This window comes from Balaenoptera borealis (assembly GCF_965194805.1).
Source record: "Balaenoptera borealis genome assembly, chromosome: X".
NCBI classification, from domain to species: domain Eukaryota; kingdom Metazoa; phylum Chordata; class Mammalia; order Artiodactyla; family Balaenopteridae; genus Balaenoptera; species Balaenoptera borealis.
In genome coordinates, this window is record NC_138881.1 from 90,080,122 (window position 1) to 90,102,298 (window position 22,177).

The 22,177-nt window shown below is 34.7% G+C and overlaps 1 protein-coding gene across 7 annotated transcripts in view; it reads left to right on the forward strand.

The window, feature by feature from the left end:
* Positions 1 to 21,188, forward strand: part of NRK (Nik related kinase) — a 144,490-nt gene extending 123,302 nt beyond the window's left edge. For 4 of the 7 annotated variants that reach the window (XM_082376999.1, XM_082377001.1, XM_082377002.1 and 1 more), the window contains 8 exons: positions 1,239 to 1,382; positions 3,289 to 3,447; positions 7,027 to 7,125; positions 8,761 to 8,906; positions 9,197 to 9,346; positions 12,110 to 12,269; positions 14,980 to 15,119; positions 16,839 to 21,188. In XM_082376999.1, the coding sequence (XP_082233125.1) occupies positions 1,239 to 1,382; positions 3,289 to 3,447; positions 7,027 to 7,125; positions 8,761 to 8,906; positions 9,197 to 9,346; positions 12,110 to 12,269; positions 14,980 to 15,119; positions 16,839 to 16,934 (1,094 nt within the window). In that variant the 3' untranslated portion in view covers positions 16,935 to 21,188. Of the gene's footprint in view, positions 1 to 1,238; positions 1,383 to 3,288; positions 3,448 to 7,026; positions 7,128 to 8,760; positions 8,907 to 9,196; positions 9,347 to 12,109; positions 12,270 to 14,979; positions 15,120 to 16,838 lie in introns of all 7 variants that reach the window. The other 3 variants (XM_082377000.1, XM_082377003.1, XM_082377004.1) reach the window with 3 other exon arrangements.
* The last annotated feature ends 989 nt before the right edge of the window (positions 21,189 to 22,177 follow it).

Below are 22,177 nucleotides of genomic sequence, written 5' to 3' on the forward strand. Positions count from 1 at the left end.
ATGGCTGCTGCCAGTGTCTCAGTCCTCAGGGGGGTCCCAGCTGCCTCATGCCTCTCCAGGGGGATTCTCTAAGAACAACAAGTGGTTCTGACCCAGGCATCTTTCACACTACTGCATCTGCCCTGCGTCATGCCACTTGGAGCATGTGAGATTTTGTGCATGCTCTGTAGGAACGAAATTTCCTTTTCCTATAGCCCTCCAGCTCTCCTGAACATAAGCCCCACTTGATTTTCAAAGGCAGATGTTCTAGGAACTCATCTTCCCAGTGCCAGACCCCCAGGCTGGGGAACCCAATGTGGGTTTCAGACCCCTTGCTCCTTGAGGAGAACCTCTGTGGTTATGATATCCCTTTTGTTTATGAGTCATCGACCCTGGGGTGTGGGTCTTTACTAAACCACATCTCTGCCACTCCTTTCCATATTGTTGTGGCTCCTTCTTTATGTCTTTAGTTGTGGAAAATCTTTTCTGCTAGTCTTCAGGTCATTCTGATAGACAGTTGCTCTGTAAATAGTTGTAATTTTTGTATGCCCATAGAGAGAGGTGTGTTCAGGGTCTTTCTACTCCACCATCTTGATCCTGACCCCCATTTGAAGTATATTCTAACTTTACTTCAATCTATTTTAGTCTTTTCATTCAGTCTATAAACAGTGCTTCTATTAGAATGAATAGAGCCAGCACACAAATAACAGAGTGTAGGAGTGTAAATACATGAAAGTAGAAACTAATTTTATAGGCATTTAGCAATATAAGTTTTTTTAATATATGTGTGAACACAGAATCACTCAATTTAAAAACAATTTACATGCAATTATTCTAAAAGCATTAAAACCATGTTACAGTTAGCAATGAGAAATCAACTGAATTGAAGACTTGATATATACTAGGCATCTTTTATATTTAACGGTAACTTTCAAAAAGGTTGATTGATTTTTATAAAGTTTGGGACACTACTAAAAGGTGCTGAGATATACATAAAGTTCTATTTGTGTGATGGCAAACAAGACACCAGCCAGTAGAATATTGCCAGAGGGTATTATCTTCAATATTTTAATGAAAATAAATTTGTTCTGTTGGCAGAGAGTTCATTTTTACACAGAATGAAGTTAACATTAGCCTAAGATGATAAACGTCACCTTTACATAGATCAGCACACTGGAGTAGCAAAAATACTAGTATAAATTCAATTATAAAAATGTAATCTGAGCTAATATAGCACTTTTCTTTTTATATACGAACAGGAGTGAATTTGCTGTTGGGAACTCGATCAAATCTGTATCTGATGGACAGAAGCGGAAAGGCAGACATTACTAAACTTATAAAGCGAAGACCATTCCGTCAAATTCAAGTTGTAGAGCCACTCAATTTGCTGATTACCATCTCCGGTTTGTTTAAGAACTAAAATTAACTGAGTAATTATGCAGATAAATTAGGTTGCAAACTGGGCTAAAGACTTTCTCAAGTGAAAGTATTCATAGGAAAGCACTTTAAATATAAACTTTAATTAGGACACCAGGCTTTCCTACTTGTATTTTCTTACCTATTTACAATTTAAACTTCTGACTCTCCTTTGGTGTCTGGATATTTGATTGTAATGTACCTGTCCTAGGTCAGTGACAAGAAAAACCATGCCATTTGCATCCTTTCACGTCTTTTCTGAGGAGCCACCTACATCTTCACAACTCACAGCTTCACCCACCCATGCACACACGACCACACTAACCTCCACTATATACCTTTCTTGTGTTAGAAGCAACAAAGAACAAAAAGGACAATAATTGGATAAAAATGAGACTCTGTTGTCTCTGCCACAGCTGTATAATAAGGGCCTACAGATAGGACTAGTAACAAGAATGGATCCCCTAAGATCTCTCCATTCTTCCCACATAGTAGTTGAACTTCTTAGTTTTGGTCAGTCAGATCCTGAACCTTGACATATGAGAGAACAAGTATATGGATGTTAATAATTATTGTGATTACTAAACAGTACTTGGTATCAGGAAAGCACTAACATTAATGCTGACTTTAGGCAAAAAAATGACTGTTGAAAGATTAGGAAAAATTTTTTAAATGGTTTGACTGTAGAATAAAATTATGCTAATCACAGTAATTTTATGTGTTTATATACTTCCTGTCTGTACCTAATAACGATATTGCACATTAATTAATGATTATGTATAGTCCTAAATATGATTAACTTTGCTTTAAGTTTTGGTTAGAGAAATCCTCTACAGATATACTAAAGTGTCATGATTTTTTGGTCATTCATTTATAGTTGCTTGAGGCACACAGAAGCAACATTTAGTTTTTGAAAACATCTGGGTGGCTTACAGACTGCACATCTGGATAACAGATTTCTTTACTTTTTATCCAGCTTTCTCTAGCCCAAATGTTCTCTTTTTAATTCTTAAGTTTCTCTTAAATGTGGATTATTTTTGCATCAAATAGTACTGAGAACATCAGTATAGAAAGATATCTAATAGTTTGGAGTTCAATTTTATTTTACCATTTGAGAATAGAATGGCAATAGATATAGATGCTTGAATTCTAACACTGCTCAAAAATGTTGTGTAAAAATATATTTAAGATTAATTACATAAATGAGAATCTTATTGTTGGGCCCAGAAATCTTACAGTCATAAACCCTAAAAATGAATGTAAAGTCACTATATATGAAAAGAAATGTGTAATTTTAATGGCTTGTTTTTCTGAAGGAATTGTAGGAATTTGATGGGACTTACAGTTAGAAAATTAACATTAAAGGTAGATTGGGCTGAGAAAAAATAATGAAACTGTTCAGTTACTTCATAAGTATACTGGAATGAAAGAGTACAAGTACCCATCTCACTGGCCCAGAATGCCTAACAAGCAATACATAAGACACCCTTCTCATATATACACACTACCAGAGATAGCTTCTGGGTCTCTGAATCCCAGAAAGGTCATGACTTAGATAAGAAGCTAAGGTACAAATGAATGGATGGTGATTCTGTTGCCTGCACAGTGGCAGTCTTAACCTGTCCCAAAGAAGTATTTTACATTTACTTCTACATAGGTAGCTGGTAGACACTTCAGCTATCTCTTGGAAGTGAGAGACTAAGAGAGACTTTGCTATCATATTTCCAAACTCTAAAGGGAAGACTCTGATGCAGCATAGATTTTTAAAAGTGCTTTTTTACTTTAATGAAAACATTTGGTTAAAAAGACAAAAATAGTTTTACCTTTTTTGTTCTTCTAATATATAAAAAAAATAGACTGAGTTGGAACATTGTATCTTTTCTTATCTATCAGGCCATAAGAACAGACTTCGGGTGTATCATTTGACCTGGCTGAGAAACAAGATTTTGAATGATGATCCAGAAAGTAAAAGAAGACAAGAGGAAATGCTCAAGACAGAGGAAGCCTGCAAAGCTATTGATAAGTTGACAGGCTGTGAACACTTCAGTGTCTGTAAGTCTCATTTCATGTTTACTATAGCTATATAAATTTTGCTTCCCTTCGTTTGGTGAAGAACATTATTGTGAAAGGCAAAGTAGAGAAAGAAAAGAATTTGCAACTTCAAATACAAAAATGAGTGAATTTCACTGAGAAACCTTTCAGGTCTTTTATGTCACAATCATGGCTGTTATTGAGAAAATATAGATTGACTGCAATAACTATTGGAGTTAAGTTTGGTTCACTTTCTCATCTTTCTTCCCTTCCCAGTCACTCTAATTAGTTCATATGAACTGATATTTCTTCCTGCTTCTATCTAACTTCAATTATATAAATGGTGTTGATGTATCTTCAATAACCTACAAGGAGATTTATATGACATTATCTTTCCTTGGAACAGCAATAAAATAGGATCACATAATAATTCCTTTTTTTTCAAAATCAGAAAAATCCCTCTTAATACTGACCAGGAAACTTTACCATGAGTCAAAAAGGAAATTCATCAATTGTCTGCTGGCTCTCATTCCCACTGTCGATACTCATGAGTATAATTGCTAAATATTTCCTGTCTGATTACTGGGTTTTCATATCCCCTGTCTCTTCACAACCATCCACTGTGAAATGGAGTAATAAATCCAAGGTCTTAGAGTCCTGCTCTAATCTGTCAACAACTTGGAAGTAATGTTATCCAATTCTTTCTGTTTCTGAAGCAAATCCCCTCTACTCTCAGCCTTTGTTTTCTTCTTTCCTCTTTACTAATTGCCTGTGAGGCAGAACTAGTGGCATAGGTAAGAGATAGCTGGAATCACATAATATGAGTTGAGGCAGGATATTTCTATACTGACTGACTGTTTCTGTTCTGCATGCAAAGAGCCTTTCCGAGGATAGGTTTCCATACGTGTGTACATATGTACACAAACACCAATAAAGGTAGGAATGAGCACCTAGACAACTTAGGCATCAAATAAATATACTACTTTCTTCTAGTTTTATGTATCACTAATTTCCTCCAAATCATATTACATAAATGTGGTAGCCAGAGGTGAAAGATATTCCCAGATGTTAACCCAAAAGTTTATATAGCAGAACTGCCTCTTACTAACTTATCGAGTTTTTAGTTCAATAAGAGAGAGTTTACAAAGATAGTCATCTTGCAAATCTGTGCTTTTGGTAAACAGATGGACTAGTTTAGTCTAGTTTTCCTGGCTGACCACATTCCAACCCATCCCAGCTCTCATAACAACCAATAACATTTGTCCTACTGACAGGTGGAACAGTAGCACCTTTACATAGGAGGACAACAACATAACCATACTTGCACGGTATTTTCATAGCCTTCCAAGGTCAACAAAATAATGGACCGACATCAGTTACCGTCGTATATTAAAATTATTGGAACTATTTGCTTAACAAAGAATTCCTTTGCTTCTTGGGGATTTATTAATCATGCTTCTTTGACCTACTTCTGAACAGTTTAAAGAAAAAGAAAGCAAAGCTAGACTCAGGGAGACAGAGACACAGAATGAGAAAGAGAGAAGGAGAGAGGAGGGGAGGGGAGAGGAGAGAGAGAATTCATATATATTAGTCTCAGATGAAGTCTGGCTAGCGAATACAGAAGCAGTGTCTCTGCCAAAGAAGCGGGGCTTTAGTGCAAATATAAATCTAGAAGTAGGACAACATATTTCATGAGAGCCAGAAGGTCTAGCCAAGAGCAAGCATATACTTTTTATATATTTTTCTCTTTTTTAGTAAAAAAAAAGCTCTATTGAAATAATTTACATATCATAAAATATACCCCATTAAAGTGTACAATTAAAGGGTTTAGGGTATGTTTATAGAGTTGTGTAACCATCACCATGATCTAATTTTCATCATTCCAAAAAGAAACCTCATGGCCATTAGCAGTCACTCCATATTTTATTCCTCTTACCTTATTCCCCTCATAGTCCTAAGTAGCTACTGATCTACTTTCTTTGCTGTGGATTTGTCTTTTCTCCACGATTTATTTAAATGGAACTATACATTATGTGGTCTTTTGTGACAAGCTTCTGTCACTTAGCATAATGTTTTCAAGGTTCATCCATGCTGTAACCTGTTCAACATGTATCAGTATTCCTTTTTATTGCTGAATAGTATTGCATTGTATAGATATATCGCCTTTTGTTTATTCAGTTTTTTATACATCCATTGTTTTATACGTTTGCACTTTTTCCACTTTTTGGCTATTAGGAATAATTCTGCTATGAACATTTTCATACATGTCTTTGTACATTGGAGTGAATATTTTCTTTTCTCTTAGAGAGTACTGCCAGAATATTTTTAAAAGTGACTGACAGAACTGTTTTACATTGCCATAAGTATGAAAGCTCCATTTTTCTCTTCATTCTTACCAACACCTGTAAATGTCAGTCTTTTGATCCTAGCCATCCAAGTGGGTGTAACATGGCATCACATTATAGTTTTGATTTGCACTTCCCTGATGAATAATGTTGTTGAGCATCTTTTCAAGTGTTTATTGACCATTTGTATATCTTCCTTGGCTTATTTATCTTTTTGTTGTAGAGTTGTAAGTATTCTTTATATATTCTGGACATTAGACCTTTATCAGATATATGATTTGCAGATATTTATTCCCGTTCCATACTTTGTCTGTTCACTTTCTTGATAGTGTCCTTTGATATATAGAAGTATTAATTTTAATGAAACCCAAATTATCTGTTTCTTTCTTTTGTCGCTTATGCTTTTGGTGTCAAATATAAGAATCTATTGCCATGAAGGTTTATTCCTATATTTACTTCTAAGAATTTCATAGTTTTAGCTCTTACATTTAGGCCTTTGATCCATTTCAAGTTAATTTTTGTATATGGAATGAGGTAAGAGGTCCAATTCATTTTTTTGTACTTGGATATTCAGTTGTCGCAGTACCATTTGATGAAGAGATTATTCTTTCCCTATTGAATAGTCCTGGCACCACTGACCATAAATGTATGGCTTTATTTGTAGACTTTCAATTCTACTCCATTGATGTATATGCCTGGCCTTAGGTCAGTACTACACTCTTTTGATTACTGTAGCTTGTAGTAAGTTTAGAAATTGGAAGCTGTGAGTCCTCCAACTTTGTTTTTCATTTTCAAGATTGTTTTGGCTATTTGGAGCCTCTTCCAATTCCAAGTGAATTTTAATCAGCATTTCCATTTATGCATAGGGGGCCATTGGGACTTTAATAGAGATTGCGATGAATCTGTAGATCACTTTGGATAGTATTGACCTCTTAACAATGTTAAGTCTACCCGTCCATGAACAGAGGAAGTATTTCCATTTATTTAGGTCTTCTTTAGTTTCTTTCAGCAATGTTCTGTAGTTTTCAGTGTACAATTTAGAGTGTTCTTAAAGGCTAATGCATACACTCCATAAAACTATACAGTATTTTTGTCATCTTCTTTTGGGCATCAAATTGTAACCAAATAACTTTTCTAAAATAAATGATCTATGGTCTTACATTGTTATTATGACATTTTCAACAACAAACACAAATACTTGAGTGTTCTTGTTAACTCTGTGGCATCGTTACTTCTTTGTATTTTATCATTGTAGTGCAACATGAAGAAACAACATATATTGCAATTGCTTTGAAATCATCAATTCACCTGTATGCATGGGCACCAAAGTCCTTTGATGAAAGCACTGCCATTAAAGTGAGTGGTCTCCTTTTCCTTTGGTTTTTCTTTTGAGAAATTGTAAACAGGACAGTATTTGGAATAGAGTAGCAGAAATATATACCATTCTTCTACAATTAATGTAATTTAAATATACCATGTCAATAATTATCATTTAACCCTTTTTAGATAATTCACAGGCACCACACCAAGGGAGAGTGTGAGGGAAATCCCTGACCCCTCCCCTTAAAGGACCTCCCCACCAGCTCCTCACTCCCAATTCCTGTAGTCAACATGAAGACCTTCTCTTCTAAAGCCACAAACACAAGCTTTGGGTGCCACCCCAATGACTTGAAGCTGAGAAAGTCCCTGTTCTCTCTTAGTGGGGGGTGGAGAGCAGAGGGAAGGTAAGGAAAGGTGTGACAATGGTAAAGGGGGAAACCTCTACCATTGTAGAGGAATGGTAGAGGAATGAACCTGGAAGAGGAATGAAGGAAGAGAAAGCCTTTGCTCTAATTACCAGGGCTACAGTAGATGAGGGTGGGGAGGAAAGGATGGCTCTATATTCCTTCCAAGCTGGATCTCTAAACACATTTTTCTCTAGAACTATTATAAGGAATGGTGGTTAGGCTTATTTGGATTATGAGTACTATTTCCACCCTTATTATGGTTTAATTGAACTTCTATGGATCAGCCTCTTAAGGTAACCATTTAGTGTCCCAAACAATTAAGTTGCTGATGATTTTTAATCACATCTCATAAACTGGGGACTATTTTTATCTTCATTATCTTTTTATAATGCTCCAGAATTCAACATAAATAAGATTATTTTGTATTTATTCTATAGTAATAAGGACTGATTAATGAACTGGCAATATTACATAGAGTCCAGTAGCCCCTAATCTGGGATATACATAAGAATCATCTGGAGCATTTGTTAAAAGTTTAGATCTCAGACCCAACTCCAGGCCAAATTAGTAGGTCTGAAGTGGAGCCTGGGAATCTATATTTTTAGCAAACATCCCAGGAGATTTTGAACTGGTTGGTCCCTGGACAAGCTTTTACAAAGCACTGATAGGGACATATCATGATAGACCCCAACAACATGTTCATGAAATACTATTGTATCTTAGGTCAGGATCTGATTACATGGTATATTTTATAGACCAAAACATCACATGTATACAATAAAGATGGGTTAATACTTATGACTGCTCCTCAATGTCTATTTGCACAATAAATATGTTCGTTTATAAATAGCACTGACTACTATATAGATAGTCTGGGTCTGTCCTGACACAAATCACATCCCTGATCTGATCTCCCTAAATTGGGCCTTGGGTCAGCTGTCAGTATTTGGATATGGGTTTGTTCTTGGGTGTCTGCTGATTGGTCAGAGCTGCCTGGTATGGAGCTGGAGAGCAAAGAAGGTAAGTACCAACAGTCTGTGTAGCCTGATACACAGTTCCTGGTCCAAGTCCTCACTTTAGTTCTTGAATCCCACCTCATGACTACAGTGTGGTGAAACCTGTGACGCCCAGTCCTCTACTGTGACCTGAACTTGGCAATGAATCCTGTTTGGCTTTTTGTTTCCTTGGACTAGGAACCATAAGAGCCTAGAGTACACCAGTCTATGGTAGGTTAACATGTCTGGCCTTTCTCATTCCCTACCAAGTGTGCATTGATCAATCAGCAGACTCCGAAGGAGACTACATGTCCTATGAAGCCTATATACGAATACTGGCAAAAATACAGGCAGCTGATCCAGCAAACCGGTTTAAGAGACCAGATGAGCTCCTTCATTTGCTGAAGCTCAAGGCAAGGAATTTAAAGACAGCAAACAGAGTACAGGGCCATACAAGGCTCTTATGATTTTTGGAGATTTGGCCTTCGAAGGAAAACTCAATATTTAGAACCCGAATATAATCATTCTTATTGTAATAACAGACCTAAGAAAAGTTATAATACATAGGTCTCTAAATATATTATGTAATTTTAAAAATCATTCTGGGTTTTATAAACCTGTTAAACAAAAGGGCAGGGGAATTTTCGCCTTAGACAGAGTGTCATTTTTGGCCTTTTGGCCATATTTGGTTTTATATCTACAGGTGTTTCCAACACTTGGTCATAAGCCAGTGACAGTTGACCTGGCTATTGGTTCTGAAAAAAGACTAAAGATTTTCTTCAGCTCAGCAGATGGATATCACATCATTGATGCAGAATCTGAGGTTATGTCTGATGTGACCCTGCCAAATAACGTAAGATCCCTAGAAATTACTGTATAACACAATTTGAGTATTTCCAACTGTCAAAACTCTTAAAGGTTTAAAAATATGAGTATCAATATCTATATTAGAACTGAGACGTAAAAGGTAAGTATAAAGTGCCAGAAAGTAGTAACGGATAAACAAAAATCACTGATGGTTTCTTAGTCCAGACAGCTAAGTCTGTTCCGCAGATAGATTTTGTCTGCAACAGTGATTTTTGTTTGTTTTTAAGTGAATATCGTTTACACTTAAAATCTGGATTTCTATTGAAAAACCAACGATCTGACAATATCAGGCCAACATTACTATCTGGCCATAATCAACTGGAACCAATTTGTGCCTGCCCACTTTTAGATGGAACATACGCTATACATTCTCTATCCATCCACCTTTGTGTATTTATAATAACTGGCCCTCGTAGCCATATGAGTTTGCAACCCTTGCTTTAGTCTTCTGTACCTCATAATGCATTAACAGATTTTTTTTAATTACACCAGTATTATTATGTGTATGTCCTTTCTTTATCCAGATTGTAGTACTTTAACTGTGATATATAGCAAGTTATCATAAAGTATTCTCTTACAATATAAGTTATACTTAGAATTTCTGATCAAAGGATTCAGCATTTTAAAAGCTAATGCACATCAACTCTTAACTCTTAAGTAATTATAAATATGAAAATATGGCACAGCATCTAAAATATGGATAGTTGTAAAAATACTATACACATCATTTGTCTAAAGAGCTTAAACATAATACCCCTCACACACATGTACCATACATAATATAATTCTCCTATATCTCAAATTTGAAGGTAGAAATTATATTTGTCCTATTGAAAATTATATTAAAAAGGAAGGGCTGAACCAACAAATCTCTGCTTCACCCTTTTTGAATTCCCCATTTTGTCAATCACTAAAGTTTTAGCAGTTTAACATTATACAAAATTTCAGGAGAAAACTTTTATGTACTGCTAAGCCACTGTACTAATGTGATATTTTGCACAGCTTTCAGAATTATCTATATATCTCTGACAGATTACATGGAGCAATTGTCAGATCATTAGTGGAGACTTTTTTTAAAGTTTTGGTCATATTTAACGATCTAATTAGCTGATCATTCTGTTGTCACCTATAACTATATAGAAATCACTGTTTATAAGGCACAAAATACTGAACCAAGCCCAGCCAAAGCCATTTAAATGAGCTCAGGTTAATTTTAGTGTAAATATTATAGTACTTTTCACTTGGAGTGTCTTCCATCACTTCCTGCATCTTATTTTTTATGTCATGTCAGATAGCCTTTATTTTGAAGGTAGTGCCTTATTGAACACCACAGTATTGGTCCAAGTTTATACTTATTTGAAAAGTCATTTAGGAAGATTGAATTCTGTGTTCCACTTGACTACTAGGCAAGAAGAATTATTTTCTTTTGAAATGATCAGTTAATTATTATAGAAACAAGAATGAGAGAAGATGAGGTTTTTAAAAAATCATTTTCTGACCTAATTAGGATACCTTAAGTGTATTAAAAAATAGAATTTTTAGCTAAATGCCCTAGTGTCTTGACCCATTAAAAGAGAAAGGACTCTAATATAAGGGAAGAGAGAGTGTCTTCTGAAACAGAATGTACTAAAAATAATACTTTTCCAAAAGTGCTAGATTACAAAAGCTGTAAAGCTACAGAATATCTGGTTACTTCAGGAATCATCTGAGAAGCAAGAGAATTACCTTTGAGGCTTTCTGGATTTACAACAGCCCAGATCTATTCTAAACAAATTTTTTGAGACAATCTTTTTTCTTGAATTTCTTTTTCTCTCTTCCTTCATCTCTTTTCTGATTCAACTGCTCATGAGAGTGCCCAGGGAACGCATTAAAATTGCTTTTCGCCTCTGGATCCCCATTTTAGTTTTAAGAATTGTTGTTGCTGAGACTGAGACATGGCCTCAAGCACTTGGCCTGAGTACGCTGGGTTTGGCAAGTATAGTTTCTGACATTTTTTCCTTTAACTTGCTAAATTCGAAAAATGATAGAGGAATTAATTGTTCGGTTTTTAGGGAAATATGATTAATGTGACAATATCTGTAGTTTAGGCAAGTTTTGTCACATTGTTTTATGCATCATGAAATTTAGAAATTCTTAGATATGTCTTGGTATTTCATCTTCTGTCACCTAATACATCTCTGAAGATATTTTAAGATTATATAAATTAGATAAGAAATTCTATATTTTTGTGAAGGGAGGATACATTTCAAGCAGTGAAGGATATTATAAAGCTGCCCCTTGTAAATATTTAAACTCAAGCTATTTTAAAGTTAATTTTCTATTTCTGATTTGAATGAATTGGTTGATAAACAGTGATTTTGTATTTGTTACTTGGTTCACACATTCCTTACTAAAGTATTCATTAGTGTGCTGAAATGAATCTGAAATCAAACAAGTAATGTTTCTTCTATCATTATACATAATAGTTTGTGAAATTTCAACGAATTTCTCTGTGTTGGAAGTATATCTCTGTTTTTTACAAAGTTTTCTCCTAAATATAAAGGAGAATATTAAACAGTGACAGATTTATGACATAGGGAAGGCTCTTTTCAAGTGTTGGATAGCATGCTGTTTTGTACTGAAATAGAAATTTCTCTCCTCCCTGCATTTTGAACCCCTTTTTGGTCTTTATTGCTCAACTAAGCTGCTTCAATGAAAGTAGTAGTGATAAAATGTTGGACATGTAAATCCTTATGAAACATAATTCCAGCCCCTGGAAATCATTATACCACAGAATATCATCATTTTACCTGATTCCTTGGGAATTGGCATGATGCTCACCTTCAATGCTGAAGCCCTTTCCATGGAAGCAAATGAACAACTCTTCAAGAAGATCCTTGAAGTGTGGAAAGACATACCATCTTCAGTAGGTATGTATAAAATTTTTCTCCTTTCAGATGATCCCAGAAAAGCTTCTATTTCCTGAAGTATCACTTTTTCTCAAGGCATATAGTGTTAATTTGGGATATGGCATACTTATTCCCTTGTAAGGTAATGTGTATGTTTGTCTTATGCTTAATGAATTCACAAGGCTACCACAAAGAGACTGATTTTGGCTGTCTTAGTTGTTCATTTTCAATAATCATGTAATTAAAATAGGAAAGTAATTCTTTTCCACAATAATCTGTAATTTTATTTTAAATCCCTTTGCTTGCAGCTTTTACACAGATGTTGAAACTGTTTCATTCCATCACATTGATTTTTGGGGTTTACCTTTATCTTAGGAGACTGCCCAATAGTCATAAGAGAAGAGCAAAATACTTCCATTTTATACAGTCAATAGTGTTCTGTTCAGCAAGTAATATTTCTGTGAAGAATCAAATACAAACTGAATATGTGACATATTGGTTGTCACTAAGATTTCATCAAACTTCATTCACAAAAGAGATAAATATGACTGACTGGAATGCCTATTAGGTACTACTCAGATGGCAACATAAAGAAAACTGCCTTTTCATCTTTATTAGACCAGGACATTTTTTTTTCTTCCTGACCATTGCAGGACTGCTGATCTGGGCAATCTGAATAACTTGAAACTCGTGTTTCTCTGAGTCTTGGTGACTACAGAGGTGATTCTAGATAGGGAACAGAATAATGCATATGAACAGTAAAAATATTAGAGAGAGAGTAGAATGATTTGCTTGAAGATAAATGTTCCTGGAAGGAAGATAAGGTTAATGAAGCAAATAAAGGAGAAGGAGAGGGAGAGGGAGAAGGACAAGGAGAGGGTGAGGGAGGGAGGGGGGGCAGAGAGAGGGAGAGAGAGAAGGAAGGAAGGGGAGGAAGGGAGGGAGGGAAGGAGGACAAGAGAGACAGAGAGAAAATAGTTTATCAATAAAGAAGCCAGAAGCTTCTGAAATCCCTATAAAATGGCCAAATGTGATCCACATGTGGCTTTAAAGACCAGTTTGAAAGAACTTCTTTTTAATGGACATTTTTTCCATTATGGGATGATGGCACTTTGCATTGCATCTGCAGAATCCTTTCTTTTTGCATACATAGTGTTAAGGATTATCCTGAAAACCTCCTCCAATTTCTTCAAAAGGTAAGAACTCACAGAGGGTTTAAAACCATTTTGTGACAAGACGTAAACGCTTACAATATAATTGACAGATCTGGGGCAAAAAATCCCTGAAATAATGAATCTTGTTCTAACCTTTACAGTGGTTGTGATCAATATATTAATCAGAAATTGGAATAAGGAAATTCAGTTCAAATGGGAAACAGAACCCCTATATTTATGCCATATTTATGCCACATGTAGACAATGATAGAACTCAAAGAGGTCTTAAAAAGTCATCTGGTACAGTTCTTGTCCTTAGGCAGGACAACTTCTGACCTAAAACAAAGAGCTATTTTAAGTCACTAAAATTGAAAAGCATCCCTCTATGTGTAAAATAAATTATAGCACTATAAAAACATGATATTTTCGTCTGTGTATTAAGGGTATTTTGAGAGTATATAAAGATTGCATTATAACACTAATATTAAGGAAATCAATTACTCTCTTTTTCTGTCTAAAAACAACTGCTTTGTTATTTAAAACTAACCTAGATCCAGATTTTCCCAATCTACATTCCTTTAGATATAATGAATGTTTTTACTAATAAGATCTTTGCTTTGGATTTTCAAACAAATATATAGAGACTTAGCAATCACAGCAAGTATCATTAAGCATTCCAAACTAAATCATTGGATTTCATCCCATACACAAGCTAGCTCAGTAGCTAGGTTAAGTGGCTGATTAATGTGTTTTAGAATTAAGGTAGAAATTATGTAATGCCATGTGAACTGTGTACTTGGGCTCAGCAAGTACATTGTGCATTAAGTTTAGAAAAGTTTGCTGTATGCAGTTGTTGGAAAAAATACTGCTCCCCATGTCAGAAAATACCTTACAGTGTCAGCTGACTATATGGCTATTTACATAATTAGGTTTTCTGCTTTAAAGCAATTGTCATAGTCTTTATTGTCACTGAGTAATATAAAACAGGGTCCAATAGTTTAAATCTTAATAAAAATTTCCTGAGCAAGAGATAAGGCTTAGCAGTATCAAATTAGCTTTAGTTCTATGTATAACATGGTAGTTAATTGAATTACATTAGAGTTGCTAAAGTCATTATTTGAGCGAGTCATTTTTTAGCAGTTTTAATTTTGAAAAGTTAGTCAGGTTTCCATGTATGTCACTTAAGCACAAGTACAAACCCTTACAGGATGTTGTACCTCAACTAGATTATAAAATAAAGAATCACTGTAGCTAGATTGGACTTTCCACAAACAGGGTAAGATTAACTCTTAGCTTTTTCTGTGGTGTTGGAGAATATGAATACAAAACTTAACTGAGATCTAGTTATTCACAATGTTGAATACTTGGTCACAATAGTGATAGTACATAGCTGGTTTGAACACCACTGTTGAGCAGCATAGTGGCCAAACAACAGTCTTATAAGCAGGAAAAAAAGAATGTATTTACCTGAACTGTAATAATGTCCCTCTTAATAATCAAATGTTGACTGTGTTTATAATTTTCTATCACTGACAGAAAGATATTATGTTTTTCTGATTTTTAAATTTTTATTGTAGCTTATGAGTGTTCACAGCGAGCCACAGGATGGGGCCAAAAAGCCGTTGAAGTCCGCTCTTTGCAGTCAAGGGTTCTGGAAAGTGAACTGAAGCGCAGGTCAATTAAGAAGCTGAGATTTCTGTGTACCCGAGGTGACAAGGTATAGTTTACATCCCCCAGTTAAAGCAAAAATAAAGCAAGTGATGAAAATTAACTAAGGAAATTTATATCCTTTTCTTTCTGGCTATAAATATATTTATGCTATATTTCCCAAATTGGCATACTCTTAACAATATAATAAATTAATAAAAATAATTTTGCAATTTGCATTAGAAACATTGATTTGGTAAATCATGAAATTTGATTTCAAAAGAAATCATTTTCAAAACTGTAAAAATTCTAATTGTGTCCAAAGCAAAGCTTAGCCTTTATTTTATTTCTTACAAATTCCATTATTATCTTTGATGCATAGTTCTTTTCATGTTCCTATTAATATGATATTTTGAAAAAGAATGCTTGAGTAAATCTTCCTTTTATAGTTTTCAACGTAATCCAATAACAGAAGAAGGAAAAAGTTACTTATGTTTGCTGAACACCTAATTATATGGTAGAGTTTGTGCTAAATACTTTAGAAGCTATCATAGTTAATCTTCACAAGTGGACATTATTATGTCCATTTCACAGGAAAGAAAAATAAAATCAAGATTTGGCAATTATTTGTGTAATGTGATCAATTTTAACCAATTCAGATAGTTTAGATGGAAAAATGAATTGCATGACATCATTACAGTCCCAACATGTTATGAGAAATAATAGCGTGAAGAAATAATTCTAATAAGACCAGGAAACATTCACATTTGGAAGAAATTGCAAAGGATTTGAATTAATATCAGAACAAACAGGGTAAAGCACTGGGCATCAAGAAAAGGTACTTTTTTGTAATATAAAGGGATATAATGGCAAGAACCAGTGATTGAGATTGGATAGATCTAGGATGCAGTCCCAGCTTTGCCACCTAACTACGTGTAAAAACCTGGAAGTTTGACTAGTCCTTCTGAACCTTAGCTTTTTCATCTCAGAAATGGGAATATTAATAACTACTTTGGGAACAATTCTGAAAATTATTAATAATATGTATATAGTAAGCATCTCACAGATTGCCTGGCACATAAAAGTGTTAAATCAAGGGTAGCTAGTGTTATTGTCATCATCATCATCATTACATCACACACCCTCCTAAGTATATCCATTGTGGGTGTTGAAAACCTTAGTCCTAACAAGGATACCTCTGTTTGCTATTTATATTATTGTACTGTCCTAATTTTCTTTATGGCACAGACCATATTTACACAACATGTTCCTCTCTAAGCTGATTGGTTTAGCTCATAATCTCAGTCTATTGATGTCGGTCTGTTCCACTGAAATAGAAGCTTGCACCAAGTAGAAAATGTCAGTGGCCACTTAAACACCAGCAACAATGTGAACATCTAAATAAGGTAATATTTTCCATATATTAAAAGAAAAAGGAAAGCCAACTTGAATAAAAATAGATTTTAAACAAATAGCAAAGGAGAATTGTTAACCAAACCAATCAAGAAGTTTAGCAGATGAATGCCACCTACAAAAATCTAATTTTATTTAAACTATATGAAGTACAATTATAGAGTATGGTAAAATGTTATTTTTTAATTGTAATTTAGACTCCATACTAATTTAAATTCGTATTCTTTAATCTGAGGAAATCCCTTTCTGAAAAACAGTATGGCTTAATATTTTATTGGTTGGTGCAGATAAATTGAAGTTATAATTGTATCTATGAAATATCAGTTTGCAATGTATTAAATATTTACTGATGGTGTCTCTTTCTCTCTTTTTAAAGCTGTTCTTTACCTCTATCCTGCGCAATCGCCACAGCCGGGTTTACTTCATGACCCTTGGAAAACTTGAAGAGCTCCAAAGCAATTATGGTGTTTAAAAGGTTCCAATGATTTATTATAACAATTACAAACATCATAAATATGCAATTTGCATTTTAAATTTCTGAGATTAAATGAGCATTCAGTTTTACTGGTAGGGAAAATTAAATCAGATACTTTTAATGTAGCACAGAATAGTTTTAATGAGAAATGCAGCTTTATATATAAAATTAACTATAGCAAGCTCTATGTACTCCAATGGTGTACAATATCTTTTGCACAAACCTTGTAACTTTTGTTACTGTGAATTCAAACATTATTCTTTGGACAGTTTGGACAGTATCTATATTCAGATTTTACAACATGGAGTTAAGAAACCTGTAATAAGTTAGATTCCAAACAGCTTTCAAAAGAGTTGGCCCTGAATGAGGGATTTTTTTGGAAAAAAATAAAAATAGCAACAAACCATATGCAAATTTGCCAAGTCCTATAAAGAACCAAAGGTTAGATTATGAAATGAAAATAATAAGGACTAAGCATAAACCAGACTAAGGCTGGACAACCTGCATGCCTGGAGAAAACTACAGTGATAAAGGGGAAAAGGCCACCCATTTCCTCATTGCTCCATGACGGTTAAGCCCACAGATAGAGAACAGTTGTGTTCTTTTCACCCCGTGTTAAGCTGGTTTTCTCCTGATAAGAAGAAAGGAAGAAAGCCTCGGATGCTTGATTTTCCTCAGAAACTCCAAAGATGTGCAATAGCTGTTTTTAAAAACCACCGAATAATACACTTGCAAGCCTGAATACAGGACTGAACTCCTATATACATGTACTGTAGAATAAGTTGTATTTTTTAATACTTTAAAGTAGGCGTCAAATTCTATCCCCCAAGACAGATTGGTTGATTTATCAAAATTCTTATCTGGCCAACAGTGTGACCATCAGACAGCATTAAATATTTTCCTGATTCCAGATTAAACTATATAAAAATTTCACTCCAGTTATTAAACAAAAATTACAAAATGTAACAACAAAAAGTTTTGGCTGCTAATACTTGTGTTTTTCATGTTTCTATTTCTGTAATATCAGAAATTAATCTAAAAGTGATAAGTCCACATGTAGGGACTTAATGTAATAGGTTAAAAAAAGATTTTGAAAGAAAATACAACTTTCATCAAATACCTAGGTCTACAAATTTATAGTCGTGAAAAAATCATTCTAGTCCATCACCCCAATAAGTTATAGACGCCATAGATAGGTGGCGTTTGGTCACCTATGGTAATTGCTACCTGGTGAAAAGCATCATTTCTGCATATCCATCCTCAATACCATGGTTAGTTCTGGAGCAGTAGAGAAGCAACAGAACTACCACAAAGTATACCTCATTATAATTCCTCTAGTTCTGCTTCTAAAATCTGAAGACAGTGCTAGTGGGATAATAATTTTCAAACTACCTGGTTAACCAAAATACAAAAGCAGACTATGTGTGATTTCAAGATAGCACGTTATTTCTTGGCACCTTGGCGCCAGGAATGATGATTTGGATTTTCCTAACAACTTATATCAAGAATGTAGTAGCTCAATAATGAGAATTTAGGAGAACCTGAATCCATGAATTAAAGGTAAATGTGATTCACATTTCTGTTACTGTGACACAATAATGTGATCTTAAAACTGGCTTATCCTTGAGTGTTTACAACTCGAATGACTTTTTAAATGCAGTAGTTTAAAGAGAAAAAAAAGTTTTATGTCAAATTATTTCCTTAGAAGTAGTCTTCATTATTATAAATTTGTACACCAAAAAGGCCATGGGGAACTTTGTGCAAGTACCTCATCGCTGAGCAAATGGAGCTTGCTATGTTTGAATTTCAGAAAATTTTCTCATTTAAGTAGCGTGTAGAATCAAGTCTTTTAAGAATTCATTTTTTCTTCATATTTACTCAGTTAAGGTTCAAAAATAAGTTTTATCTTAAAATCATATTTTTAACACAGTAAGACAGTAAACTATTTTAGGAAGTCAACTCCCATTGTGCTCTGTGGCTGTTATTCTAATAAACATACACAATAGTGAACTGCATCTACAGAGGTGTCCCAAAGTAAACAAGCAAGAGACATTGCAAATGTGTAATTGAGCGTTAAATGATAAGGTGCTAATGAGGAAAGGAAGCTTGGCACATATTAAGAAAGGAGATTGAGATGTTGGATAGTCAGCTTAGGAAGGACTGAAAATATTTAAAGTGGTTTGTAGGTAATGAATATTTCCAATTTAGATGTTAATCCAGCTGGAATTTTTACATCCTTTGCCAGCCGAAACAAGAAAGTGAAGGGACGATTAAATTTCACAGTCAGTGCACAGTGACAGAAAAAATTATAACTACACCTCACCTTGTAGCAGCAGTACCTGGAAGCCCTGGCCCACCACAGAAGCATTGAGGGGGATTTCTGAAAAGCCAGATTCCTGAGTCCTGTGAGTTGAAGCATGAAAGTGCTGGCAAGTTGTGAGTAGCATTGGGACAGAGTACAGTGTTATTTTAGTGTACTTTAGTTCTTTCACCAAAGCCCTTGTCCAAAATAGAAGGAATTATTGAAAATGTTCAAAAGCTAGAAAATGATGTATGCAAAGGGCTGACAAGAAAAGTTCAGTGTGATTAGGTCTCTTGAAGTAAGGTAAGAGCCTCAGAGGAAACAGTAAGAAAGGATAATCATTAAGATAGTAAAATAGGCAAAGCAGAAATCACACATGTGTACATAGAAGCACACACACGCAAACCATTGGAATGCATAAATTTTAATATTTTCAGTGCTACCAGTTTCTAGATAAATTAATCACTAAGTGTTTTCTGCCAGGACATTTAATTGAGACACTATCGATAAAACTAGGAATAGTGCCACATGAATTCAATGGGATCTTTTAAGTACTCTTCAGTTCTTTTCAAAACTGTGCCTATTTAAATCGATTTATATTCAATCTGTGCTCTAACTTTAAAATTTATTGAAATAATCTTTGAGACTGCTAATTGTTTCATCAGAAAGTCTGCAATGAATCATTGTTCAACCTCTAAAAATAAAAATTTTTTAAATGTATTGATTGATGTCATTATTTGAAATACGCTCGTTTAATACCTCAGAGTTAAGACTCATTCAAGGAATATTCATTTCTTTAAAGTATATAATAATGCACTGATTGGGAGGTGTTACGGGTTCTGCCTATTGTTCCATTAGGAATTCTAGCCAAGGAGGGGTATATTAACCTGACTAAAATCTTTCTGTGTACAGTGGTGGAATTAGAAAGTAAAATCTTTCTGGGTACAGTGGTGGGATTAGTTTTCCTCTAAATGTGTGGAACTTTAAACAGACACACAGACTCACAGAGTATGGGTAAAACCCGAGCAAGTTTTAATGTTGACTTCCTTCCCATCCCATCCCAGTGTCCGTCCTGAAGTCCAGTGGAGAAAAAAGAGGAGAAACTTTATCCAAAGAGTGGAGTAAAGATTTATAGTTTATTAACATTCAAGAAAGGGTTTAGTGCAGAGTGATGGTGGAAAATGGAAGATAAACATGGAAGATTGTCAAGGAAGCCAAGTTCTTCAGGTAGGGTCAGGAGAGGAATAGCACTTCTCTCAGCAGGTCACAAAAGCGTTAGAGGACTGGTCCCATGAAGATCCTATTGTCTCAGAACATTCTGGAGAGATGTTCATCAGACTTTCCTCTTAGAGCCAGTTGGTGTGGTCCTAATTTGTCAAGTATGGCCAGACATTCAGGAGTTGGGTTAGCTGGACATGACATGCTTGCTCAGGCTTTTAGAGGCTAAATTCAAAATACTTCATTATGATCAAATTGACTCATTCGGCTTGATACATAGGACCCACCGACTTCAACTACTTTAAGGGACAGTGTTATGAGCCAAGGAATGAAAATATCATCACAGATTGGAATTAGAATGGGCAGGGTGATGCCCCAAGGCTGAAAGATGGCATTATCCTGGGGATCCTTTACCAAAGGATGGGATAGTGTAGGTCATGAGTAGAAATCGCTATTGGTAACTTTATCATTCTCAAAGGGAGCAGTGGGTTTACAGACTCCAACACTGCAAGTCTATTAGCAATCTTTTTCCAGTATAGTAACACTTTTTCCTTAATAGGTCCTTTAACCCTCACCTAAGGATAGTCAGGTTGAGTGTGCCTGCTCTTTAATAGACAGCTAATGTAATAACGGCCAACATGTTTCAAAAAACATTGTCAATATTACATTTTATATTGTTTACAACCATGTCAACTGATTAAAGAAGAATAGTTCCTAAGGGAATAAAATTGATTCTATATGGATTTATATTTTCAGCAGCTAGTGCACAGCCTACTTTGTAGAGAAATACAAAATCAGGTTCGGGATTAACTTTTTCTTATAATGTTGCCATCCCATACGTCAAGGTGCCTCATTTGGTGCTTATACAGCAAAGACCCAATAAAAACATGAGTTTAAAGGGGAAACTGAGTCTTTTTTGATTTGATTGTCCTTAGTGCTATTTAATTTACAACAGCCTGAAATGGAAACTCACAAATCCAATTGTTTCATCAAAGTACCATCTGGGTTCCAGTGACCAAAGGGTAATGACCTATTTTGGGTAACTTCAAATTACTTTACCCTACAAACCTGAAATGTAACAAAGGGTAGGTCAAAATAAAATTAAAATAGTGTCTTTTAAAGTTTTGTTTACCTTTAAAAGCAACACATAAGGGACCACTATGCCCCTTTAGTAATTACCCAAGGATCATGAGAAATGACAAAGGTTATTTAATAACATAAAAACAGCACAAAAACAAGCTATATAACTGTCTGTTTTGTACAAACATTTGGTTTGAATCTGATTCTTTTTCACAAGAATGACTCAACGTTGCAGCATCCTGAGACATATTTAAGGGTCATCAAAGTTTGTCAATATACTATTGATCCCATAATTTTAAATTATGTTCCCATAAACTGATATATCAAATTCCAGGCATCCCTTGAAGGTACTTTTTTAGCTGATGAAAGAGTGTGTCTGACTTGCAGGTAGCCATTAAAATGCATGTCAAATGGAACAATCTTTCCAAAATTCTAAAAGCAAACTTTTAACACCATGAAGTTGAGTCTCACAAGTCCAGATAGAAATGAATATAATGAAGTTCAAAGTAAATTGGACTACACAAAAATGAAAATCTTCTCTCTAAAAGGAAAATTAATATTACATGACAGGCTGGGAAAATAGGCACTTCATTTGACAATGTAGAGAGTATTTATGAATTTTATTCCACAAACCTGTATG